General features: G+C 40.0%; 1 protein-coding gene across 1 annotated transcript; it reads left to right on the plus strand.

Moving 5' to 3' along the window:
• The first annotated feature begins 2,051 nt into the window (after positions 1-2,051).
• On the plus strand, positions 2,052-7,008 carry LOC147010826 (uncharacterized). The gene is made up of 2 exons (XM_085860612.1): positions 2,052-3,819; positions 3,977-7,008. The coding sequence occupies exons 1-2, from the start codon at positions 3,791-3,793 to the stop codon at positions 4,371-4,373; spliced, it is 426 nt and encodes a 141-aa protein (XP_085716738.1). The 5' UTR covers positions 2,052-3,790; the 3' UTR covers positions 4,374-7,008.
• Positions 7,009-12,342: the final 5,334 nt, after the last annotated feature.

The raw sequence follows: 12,342 nt of genomic DNA on the forward strand, positions 1-12,342 counted from the left end.
AAGTGATGATGGTGAAAAGAGAATGCGTCGTCATGAAGCCTAGATGGGACCACAGAAGGGAACGTGTCGACACCAATATGTACTTATATATATACATATATATATATATACATACATACATACATATATATATATATATATATATATATATATATATATATATATATATATACATACATATATATATATATATATATATATATATATATATATATATATATATATATATATATACATACATACATACATACATACATACATACATACATACATACATACATACATATATATATATATATATATATATATATATATATATATATATATATATATATATATACTAGCATGTTATAACAACATATTGTCTCCATATCAATCGGTTTGCTATCACTCTCATTTAAATGCATATAACAGTTGCAGCATATTTAACATGACATCACGTCATCACTGCCTTCATTTATCGATATTAAAATAATCAAAAGTTTGTCACATGGTGCAATCATCAGACTCTTTTCGGAAGCTTGCTGCCTGCATGTCTCTTTCCAAACATGTGTGAAACACCGTTTTGGTCGCACATTTTTGGTTTCCTTTCATTTCCCTTTTGGCCAGCAAAAATGTCACTCAAAACAAATGCCTCTGTTATTCCTCTTTTGAAACTTTAAAACTGTGGGTGGCAGATGTGTAACTCGATTACTTTCCAACGATGTTATCTATACAAATGGGACAAAATGCTCGAAAAGGATGTACTAATCTCTTTCTAAAGGGCGCATCTCAGGCATGTGCACATGACAGGGGCAGAGCGAGCGAGCCAAGTGGACGTGATTTGAGGTCCAGGCCCAGAATGTGCGGAATGTGAGCGGCAAAGGCTCCCTTCGTCTAAAAGAGGCGATTGTTTGCAATTGCCGATTAACGCCGCTTCGCCATTGTGCCCTCGAGAAATGCGCCAAACCGATTGTCTCTTGATAACAATATGGACTCGGTCTTGAATGCTTTGTCTGGAAGAAACACTGCTGTCCATGACCCAAAGGCACACAAACGAAGGGGCCATCTATTTATCACGTATGCAAAAATGACGGAATGTTTAAGCCCCCTCCACCCCCCCTCTCCTGCCCCCACATTCCCCAGCCCCACCAATTTCTTCCGTATGTTGCCTGTGAGGGTGTTCAGAAGTTCTCGGATTGAGATACTCACGATTAGCCAAAGGAACGCAAACATTTTTTTCTTTTTCAATAATATACAACTATGTATATACAGGAAGGATTTTTTTTTCTGACTTATCATATGTTAACACATAGTTGGTGAGTCTTGGACTATTTTGTGAGTGTCTCGTTCCTATAACATTTTGAACATCCCTTGTACATTCCTCTCCCATTATTCCATGCCCTTGTTTCTTTCTTTTCCTTATTTCCACAATCTTTCCACACTCCTCTCCCATCCTTTCTTTTTCTTATCCTCCACCTCCTCTTCTGGTTTCAGCCCTTCGTACAGGTAAAACAAGGGATATCCCTGAATGACATGATTCTAAGATGTATAATTGTGGATAGTGCTGCAGAATGGTGGAAGTATTGTGCACTTTTGGTGAAAAGCATGAAACTTTGCACAGTTGTGCTGTTTTACCGACTGAACAATATTAGATATGGCCCAACTGAATTTTTTCCAAGATGGCGGTCATTTTCCAAATGGCCGCCACCATGGGCAAAATTACTGATACAACCAAATAAATGAATATATTTCCTATGATTGGTTGGAAAATTGACCAGAAATGTGAAATGTCACAAACTTTTACCTTATGTTTTACATGTTCTTCATTTCTTAACCAAGATGGCTTTCAAATTGAAAATGGCTGCCAAATTGAAAATGGCTGCAACATGATAAAATGGTGACAAACATATGAAACTGTAATGTGGTAATTGTACCATGCATCACAGTTAACGTTCTTCCAGTTAATCTGTGTATATCGCATGCATTCATCTATTCATTCATCCTTCATTTTCTTCTTTCAGATCAGTATCTCCATATCACAGTGCATGCTGTTGTTGTAGAAGCTGTGGTGGTGGTGCAGTAATCAAAATACCAACAATGGCTAAACCCTTCAAGATTTTAGACCCCAGACAACGTCCAGAAACTCCTTCAACATCTGAATCATCATCGCCGATAGATTGGACAAAATGCATTTTGTGTCAAGAGACATCAAAAGAACCACTGTGATGCCCAGCTGATTCAAAGAGGACTGATATTGACATTGGTACACTTTATGATAATCTTTCAGGTAATTTGATAAGATTCAAAGAGCTTCAGAGTCTTACAGATAATATAAACTTATCAAGGTTAGACAATGGAACAGGAGTTGCATCAACTCTAAAGTCTAATGCAGCTAAATGGCACAAAAAAATGCAAGAATAAGTACAACAATACCAAATTTCAATGGGTAGAAAACAGGAAAAGAGATGAGTGTGAAAACAACTGTGACTCGCCAAAAAAGAAAGTCACTCGCTACAGCAGTGGTGGTGCAGCCAGAACATCGCAAGACACTTGCTTCTTTTGTGGTGAAAAATCAGATAAACTACATAAGGCATCGACGGAGAAAGTAGACAGAAATGTTCGGCGATGTGCAGAAATTGTGCGAGACCATATGTTAGTTGCCAAATTGAGCGCTGGAGATATGATGTCCCAAGATGCAATGTACCACAGCAATTGCTTAAAAACACTACAAGAAAGCAGAGTCAATGAATTGCTCTGACGGTGGAGAAAGTTCTTCTGATAAACAACTGCATGCCTGGCGGAGCTGCTTTCGTATATTGAAGACTGTCGTGCAGAAAGCATGGAGAATGACGTCTCAACGGTGTTCAAATTAGCAGATTTAAATTAGATGTACACTTCAAGACTAAATGACCTGGGAGCAGACACATCTACTCGAGAACACTTAACCAGACTGAAAGAACGAATATTAGCCAACATACCAGACTTACAAGCCCACAAGCAAGGCAGGAACATTCTTCTTGCTTTTCAGGATGACATCGGACTGGCACTAAAGAGGGCATTTGAAAGTGACTTTGACGAGGAGGCTATCGTGTTGGCAAAGGCAGCTGAAATCGTTCGTAAGAACATTCTGAAGCTTGAAAAGTCTGTATTTATGGGGAAATTCTCCAAGGAGTGTCAGCACCAATCAGTTTCTAAGTCTCTAACGACCCTTGTTGGGATGATAATGGGTGAATCAAACATAGTGCAGCAATCAAGCAATGCCACTGATACCCAGGCGATACCAACTGTCTCGCAGCTTATACGCCAAAATATCATAATTCGACATCGTGAAGGATCCACCTCACTACCACAGTGTGGATCGTGAGACACCCCTGCCAGGACAAGAAAGCGTGAGTTAATTGACAGTATGTATGACCTTGGGCTCTCCGTATCATATGACAGAGTACTTACCATTTCAAAGGATTTGGGTAATGAAGTTTGTGCAAGATATGAAGCAGAACATGTTGTTTGTCCTGGAAACTTACACCGTGGTCTATTCACCACAAGTGCAGTTGATAACATAGACCACAATCCTACTTCCACGACCCCTCAAGGGGCATATCATGGCACAGGAATATCCCTCTTTCAGCACCCGAACAATGATGTCCATGGAGTAGAGAGAGACACAGAGATCCTCCGGCAAAGTGAGTCTCAAGAGAAGACATCAGAATTGCCAGAGGAATACACCAGCATACCACCGGCTTCCATACATACAAAAGAACCAACAGTACCATAAGTTTCGGTTCTCCTGCCTGCTTCATATGAAAGAATGTATGCAGCACTGCAGGACAATGCCAGGTGAGTTCAATATGTTCTTGTAGTAGGACCTCACTTATTGTGCATCTGCCAACACTTATCTTTATTTATATTTCGAATACTAGTAGATTATTGTGAATGTGAACACTGAACTGTCACACTGTTTGTGCATATATGCTTATTTCTTGTTGCTTTATAGGTGGCTCAGTCAAGTGAAAGAGATAGTTGAGTCTCATGATAACACTGTGCAAGATATGGAGGTCTCCTGGACAGCATTTCATGCCAGCAACAGAGAAAACGATTCAGGAAACCCAACAGATATCAGCTCGCTGCTTCCACTCTTCACAGAGAAATCAAATTCTCCTGCTATGATACGTCACGCTATGAATATAATCAAGCAGAATGTTGAATTTCTAAATCCTGGTCAAACTCCTGTCATTGCTTTTGACCAGCCATTGTTTGCACTCGCAAAGCAGATCCAATGGAACTGGCCAACAACTTACGGAGAAGGCAAGATTGTAGTAGTGTTTGGGGGCCTTCATATAGAAATGGCTGCATTCAAAACCATCGGTGACTGGCTAGATGAAAGTGGATAGACCAGTGTTTTAGCAGAGGCTGGTATGGCTTCTCCAGGCACAGCTGACTCTTACCTCAAGGCATCCCACTTGACAAGGACAAGACATGCCCATCAGATTACGGCTAGTAGTCTATCCATCTTGATGCACAGAGCATATGACGAATATGGCAAGAGCTTGGCGGCTGATGAAATGCCACAAGCATTTGAGGCCTGGCATAACAAGCGTATTGCTGAAAGTCCACAGTTTAATTACTGGTCTACAACATTGGAATTTGAGCTGACTATTTTGAGCTTTGTAAGATCTCTTCGAGAGGGCAACTTCAACTTCTACATTGAAGCTCTGGATCAGCTTATGTCCTGGTTATTCACCCTTGATCACCTGCACTACAGCCGTTGGCTACCAGTTCATTTGAGTGACATGATTAATCTTGGGAGGATGAACCTTCACGTCGCAGCACAGTTTCAAAGTAGCAACTTTGTCGTAAAGAAGACCCACCGATCATTTTCTTCCATAGCCATTGATCAAGCTCACGAGCAAAATAATTGTATCGTAAAAGGCGACGGAGGGGCTATAGGACTTACAGAAAACATATCACAACTAATGCGGTAGATGGTGGTGGGGCCAGAAATGGCACGAGTGATCGGAGAATTTAAAGACTGTAGAAAGCATCAGGGAGAAACAGAGCAAGGGGCTGGATATCAAACTCCATGAACAAATGAAGTCTGTGCAGAGCACATTTGCCAAACAAGTGCATTCTCTCTATCATACTTTCGAGGAAATGGCTAACCCATTTAAAGAACAAACCAATGATCTGTTGGTTCTTGACACAAGAGATATTGTGGGAGACGAAGTGGTGACGACAGTTCGCTACATACAAATGCTTGGAAAGGAGCAGTATGCTACCTTTGTAAAGGAACGCCTGGGCGACAGATCTAAGTCTCTGTTCAGCCCACTGAAGAGAAACAAACTGCCATTGTTCAGCTGCCCTCAGTCTAAATTGAAGTCCAATGATCAGCAGCAGATTACATCGCTGAAGAAAACATGTGCCCTCTTCTCACAGTTGTATGTGTCCTGTCAAGTCCGTGATGGAGACATTGAGGAGTTCTTTCGCCATGAAAATCAATGTTATCCACCATCATTGTCCAAATTTGGAGAGTCGCGGTCAGGGACAAAGGCTGACCTAATCAAGTGCTTTGAGGAAACTTACCCTACTCCACCGGAACAGGTTCCTGAGGTTGATGTCATTCTCCTCGATGGTGCCGCTATCATTAACATGTTTTTACCAGGCTCTGCCAAAACCTTCCATGAATACTCCAAGTGCATTTTCCTGCCCTATATTCAGACCCAGCTTATGAAAGCCAGCAGAGTAGACATTGTCTGGGATGAATATATTCCAAATAGTCTCAAAGCAATGATGAGGAAGAAGTGTGGAACAGGTACACGAAGACATGTTCAACCAAATAACAAGATCCCAGGAAACTGGGAAGGATTCCTCAAAGTGAAAACAAGAAAGAACTCTTTTCATTCTTGGCGCAACAATCGGTGACAATCCAAGCTGAGAAGAAGGTCATCTCTACGTTTGGCAAATCGATATTACTGAATTCCCCAAGAGAAGACATCAGTCGCCTTTCTCCATGTGCACACGAAGAAGCCGACACTAGGCTACTACTCCATGCAGCAGACGCTGCTGCGAATTGATACCAGAAAGTCATGTTGCGTACTGTGGACACTGATGTGCTTGTCTTGGCAATAGCATTGTTTAACCAAACGAACCTGAGTGAAATATGGGTATTATTTGGCACCGGAAAGAATTGCAGACTCATACCAGCACACACCATTGCCCATACCCTAGGTCCAGATAAATCTTTGTCTCTGTTAATGTTCCACGCCTTCACCGGTTGTAATCAGACGTCATTTTTTCTGAACCGAGGAAAGAAAACAGCATGGAACACAACAAAGGTTTTCACAGATGTCGTAGAAGCGTTTGCGACTCTTGGTAGAGTACTTCCTTCAGACGAGACATTGAAAGAACAAATGCAAACAATTGAATGGTTTGTTGTCGTCATGTATGACCGGACAAGCTGCTGTAACAGTGTTGACGATGCCCAAAGAGAGTTATTTACTCAAAAGGGGAGATCCATTGAGTTCATTCCACCTACTTCAGCTGCACTGTGTCAACATGCAAAGTGGGCAGAATATCAGGCAGGGCATTGCTGGGGGCAGGCATTACTGCGAGATCCAGAGTTACCAGATCCCATTGACTGGGGATGGTTTAAAGGGGCCTCACAGTTGTGGGAACCTCTGTGGACAACCCTGCCTGAAGCATCCAAATCGTGCAAAGAACTTCTTAAGTGCGGCTGCAAAGTGGAAAGAGGATGCCTGCGCCAGTGCACGTGTGTGAAGGCAGAGATGGCATGTACAACATATTGCAAGTGTCACGGAGAACTGTGAGCGTCAATAACATGATTAAGCAATATTAAGCATAATTTTGTGCCTAGTGGTAGATTGCTGTTTCTATATTTAACTAACAATGTACTGCTAAAAACCATTGCTGAATCTTGTTGCTATGCGATGACTTAGATCTATTATAACAAGATGAATGTGCACCATATTGATAGACATTTCTCTTGAAAAACAAATAATAGTAAAGGCCATGCCTACATGTGATAGTAATAAAATGAATTATAATTTTAAGAACACCGGACTTCATTAAGGATACATTAGCTTTTACAGTTATCCACTTAACAGTTGGGGAGATCCACCTCTCCAGAAATGGAGGTAAAAACGGTTATTTTTGTCTAATTACTTTGTATTTACACATGATAATATTCCAAAACTTAAAGACGCATTGTGTAGATGAAAGTTACATGTCATAAGAACGTTTTGCCAACTGCAGAACTAATGTGCTTTATTATACGAAGGGAGAGTTTGCATTACCCTTTTATTATGCAAATAAGAGAGGAAACAATTTGGTTTAACGATGTAATTTGGTTTAAATATATGAGGCAATATGCGACTCAAAGCATGGAAATAATATATCAAGTAGCATGGATGTTATTCATTAAAAACGACCCTTTTTACCTCCTTTTCAGAGGTAGATCTCCCCAACTGCTTAAGCATGGTGGCCATCTTGGATTTCTGCTCCATTTTTAAAATTGTTGCATTGTTGAAATATGCAAACATCAGAATAGAAACTAACTATGCAATATCATGGTTAAAGAGCATGAAAAATATGGAATTAGTACATTTGAATATCATAAACAAGTCAGAAAACAGTTTTTTACTCAGTGGTGGCCATTTTGAATTTGGCGGCCATCTTGGAAAGAAACGGAAATGGCCCCGTATCTAGAAATGTTCAGAAAATTGAAAGCTTCATCTGTGCCAATTTTCATGCTTTTCACCCAAAATGCACACTTGGTTTGTTATGTGGCACCATTCTGCAGCACAAGGAGGGCAATGTCAATTTGAAGCTGGTAATAGAAAAATATATAAGGTTATTAATTTGAGAAAAGTATAAGATTACATAATCAATGATGAGGAGGTTAATTTATACTAACTACTACTACTACTACTACTACTACTACTACTACTACTACTACTACTACTATTACAATGACTACTACTACTTCTTGAAAGGTTACAATTATTCCTACCTTCTCGTGGGGTCAGCTCTGCACCGATTTTGGCCCAAGTCTTTCATGAACCGACTGGCCAGGTCTGACGTGAGACTGAAGGTAATAGCAGGAATTTGGAATTTGTTTAGGGTGCCACCATGCGGGCTGTTTAGCGTCCACCCTTCGAGCAGTGCTAGCAGACGGGTCCTCGGGTTGAAGGTCCATTCGATGGACGGTGCACACATTGATACGTCACCCGGCATGAGAAACACCAATGTGACAGTTTATACCTGGGTCGAGAATCGAGATTCAATCCCAGACTAGGTAACTCAAAGGGGAATGTGCATACCTGGAAGGTCCTGCTAGCTTTTGTACCGTGATGAGAATTTTATTGAAGGGTTCACCTTTTTTGGCAGACAAATTTCAAAAGATGAGGCTCAAATCAGTAGATTTTGGTCTTTTAATCTCAAAACGCAGTATGGCCTACAGGTATGCACACTTGCCTCGAAGCTGTTTCACATGGGTCCGAATCTCGGCCCAGCTATAAACTGTCATCTCGGTGTTTCACAGGCAGGGTGATTGATCAATGTGTATGCCGTCTCTCGGATGGACGTTAAACTTGGCTGTTGAACATCAAGGTGTGTGCTGTCCTCGTCCCTCGGATGAATGTCCCGTCTGCCGGTGTTAGTTGGTGGACGTCAAAGACCCCACCGTATCCTTTGCAAAGAATAGGCAGGCTATTCCAAATTCCTGCCGTAACTCCTGCTGGGAAGGCAACGGCAAACCATCCAGTGCCAAGAAACTGCTTCGGCAGCACCAAGGCTCTGTAACAGAGTTCAGTGCATCAGAATCGGAGAATGTCAAAGAAGCATCTTAGGGTGGACATTCACCGGTCAACATCTTCTATGGACTACAGAGTATGTGTTGTGCACTTTTATTCTGTACAAGACAGCCTGTACAAGTTGTAAAACTTTACAAAGACTCCGAAACCTTCACGGTGCTGAGATCCACTGTCATTTTACCCATTACAGCCAATCATGTTGATGATGTCTACCCATTTGCCAATGGCACATACTTGTTGGGCGAAACTCATAATACGCAACAAATGGTGTGTGACATGTTGTGAGGTGGCATACTTTGTTGCACATGATAAAAAGTTTATTCATTTGCACTTGGTCACGACCTTTGACACCAATACAAATTTCTATTACAGACTCTCGGCTTCAAAACAGCAACGTATATCGAGCAGACAGTTTCAAATGGAGCACCTCGCCACCATTAGAGCATTTAAATTGCATCAGGTGTGGTAATAAATGTGAATTGGTGCTCCCAGCTTGTCGGCTCGATGACGGAAGATGCCATTTGCATTTTTTACTCCTCCATCCCGACCCCATGCGGGCATGGACAACGTGCCTCTATATGTAACGTAGACATTGCGTGAGGAATGAATGTAGTCTTCTTTGAGTTTGAGTGTGATCCTTGCCATCTGTAGAAAGAGAAATCATCTCAACTTTGGTGTTGGAACGAGAGGACCCAGACAAAACGCATACTCCATTTTAGATTACTAACATCAGCATGTTCATTCTGGTTCACTTATGTGATGGGAAAGTTCCATGAAATATACTGATTGTGATGTAAAAAAGATTTCTGTTGAAAGCCACAGTTGGTGTTGATAAGACCACAGCAAAATGTGGTGAGATTAATATTCATGTAGGTCACAAAAATATACCTGATTTGAAAAAATGTATTCAAAACAATCTTAGTATAAGATAAACATTAGGGGTTGACAGGATGGCCTAGAGGTGCACACACTCAGATCTAAGCTGTCTAGCATGGGTTTAAACCTTGATGCAGATATAAACGGTCATTACGGTGTTTCACAATCAGGGTAATTCATCTTGTGTGTGCCGTCCCTCGGATGGACGTTAAGCTGGCATCTGGTCTACCGACATGAGTTGGTGGACATTAAAGATTCCACGGTGTCCTTTGTGAAGAGTAGGTGAGCTATCACTGGCACCCTGAACAAATTATAAATTCCTGCCATAACCTTCGTCGAACATCAGGCTAGCTGGTTCATGAAAGACTTGAGCCAAGCTTCCCCTGGCCAACCCCACAAGAATGTGGAAATATTTGTAGCCTTCAAAGAAAAGAAAATATAGTAAACATTCACATTATTTGTTGCATATGTATTTTGACATTTCTAATATATATATATATATATATATATATATATATATATATATATATATATATATATATATATATATATATATACACACACACAGGGGGCTGCAAAAGTAGGTATACAGTAATGAAAAACAAAACGTGCAAACAAAACGTATTTTATTGATTATACAATAAAAGATGTATTATAGAAAAAATTACGAAAATAAAAATATTAAAAATGGTAATAATGATTTTAATGAATTCTAGTATTAAATGAATCCTGGCACAACTCTTATAATACTGGTAATACTGGTATAATCCTTACTGTATACCTACTTTTGCAGCTCCCTGTATATATGTATATATATATATATATATATATATATATATATATATATATATATATATATATTTTTGCAAGTAACCTTTGGTGCAACTCACAACAGAGAAGCGAATCTTCATTGTCGATAAGAATGTGGAGCTGAAATTGGTGATAAAGGAGTGCATCGTGTGTTCAGAAGACAATTCCCTAGATATAATGTACCAACCTTGAAGACTATATGTCATACAGTTTCAAAGTGGAGAGGGACAGGCTCTGTGAAGAACAATAATGCAGGACACGATGGACATCTGAGCAATATTCAAAATCCAGAGCCTGTCAACAGAATCAGCGAAGTGATTGCGCGTAGCCCAAGAAAATCAACAAGACGTATTTCACATGAAATTGGATTGTCTCAAAGCAGTGTCATTCGAGTGTTAAAGTCTGATCCGAATGAAGTAGTTTTAATGATGCAAAATTCAATTGATGCAGTAGTTAACCTCAGATGATGAATGTTGGCTTTATGAATTTTGTGTGCGATTTAGTAGGATAATTATCGATCAAGTAAAAATCAACATAGACAACATAATTTTCAGCGATACTTGAATGTTATGGTATGCAAATTGAATTGTCGGTTTTGGGGCATGGAGAAACCATGCCACTTTGTTATGTTACCTATTCCCCCAAAATAACGATTACGGTGTGGTCTCATTCGTCATCGGATTTATGGACCATACTTTTTTGAAGATCAGGATACGTAGGAAGGGGTAGCTACAAATACGAAATGTTATGTACACACGTTGAACACATATTTCTGGAATAATGTGAGGAACATTCCTGGTGCTTGGTTTCAACAAGATAGAGCAACTGCACGTACAGCTCGCTTGTCCATGCGCTGACTCAATAATCACTTTCCTTGCAGATTAATATCCCACCAATTTGGATTTTCTTGCCTCCAAGATTTCCTGAGCTATCACCTTTAGATTTTGTTTTTTCTGTTGGGATTAGTTTAGGAGAATGGTTTCAACGAAAACCCAATGAACATCCCTGAACTCAAAGATTCTGCAACAAGGGTTATTTCCAAAGTTTCACGTGAAATACCAGTCTGTAGTCAGACACTATTCCATACGTATCTGCAAGTATTCCATACATATTCACACGATTCCATACGTATCTTTACTATCCCCGTTAATCCACCCCATACCCACCTTCATATTCACTGTTTTCCTTCCTGAAAGTGCCGTTAGTAGCATCTTGTTTACCCCATGTTCCCTCCCCCATCCCTCTCCCTTTCACAGATATTCAATTGTCTTTGATCCCCACTATTTTGTGCTTCCCTCTCCCACACTTCTTCTCTCCTGCTTTGTTCTATGTTTCTGTATAGTAGCTCATACCTGAGGCTCGACTTGGTATATATTCAAAAGTATGCAGAACTTAGAGGACATTTCTAACATTTGGTATAGTCGAGCAAAACCTTATGAATTCCTTAATGTATCATAAATTATATGGCTGTCCATTTAAAATAACAGATTTAATAAACAATTAAAATTGGGTACATTTTGTGACTCATGGTTAACCTGGTACAAAAAAAAAACAATTAAAAGAAATCGATACCCTCAACAGAGACTATACTTTGAATGGCAGGTGAACTCGGAACAGATTTCCAAAATATCTTTTGGTTATTGATATCATGGGTAAAATGGCAGTGGATCTCAGCACCGTGAAGGATTGGGAGTCTTTGTAAAGTTTTACAAATTGTACAGGCTGTCTTGTACTCATAGGGAATACTTGTATGCATTAATTGCAATGGCCATATACAGTATATCCTGTAAGTTTAAGTGCTCAGAGTTGTGCTTCAGTGCATTCTCCCATAACCCCTCAATAAAGT

This window comes from Eptatretus burgeri, chromosome 16 (genome assembly GCF_056783735.1).
Source record: "Eptatretus burgeri isolate ZD-2024b chromosome 16, Ebu_testis_v1, whole genome shotgun sequence".
NCBI lineage: Eukaryota > Metazoa > Chordata > Myxini > Myxiniformes > Myxinidae > Eptatretus > Eptatretus burgeri.

Bases quoted from the DNA above. Each gene is read 5' to 3' on its own strand.
- LOC147010826 (XM_085860612.1), top strand. From the start codon at position 3,791: ATGTATGCAGCACTGCAGGACAATGCCAG. The intron at 3,820-3,976 runs GTGAGTTCAATA...GTTGCTTTATAG, and splicing joins GCACTGCAGGACAATGCCAG to GTGGCTCAGTCAAGTGAAAG.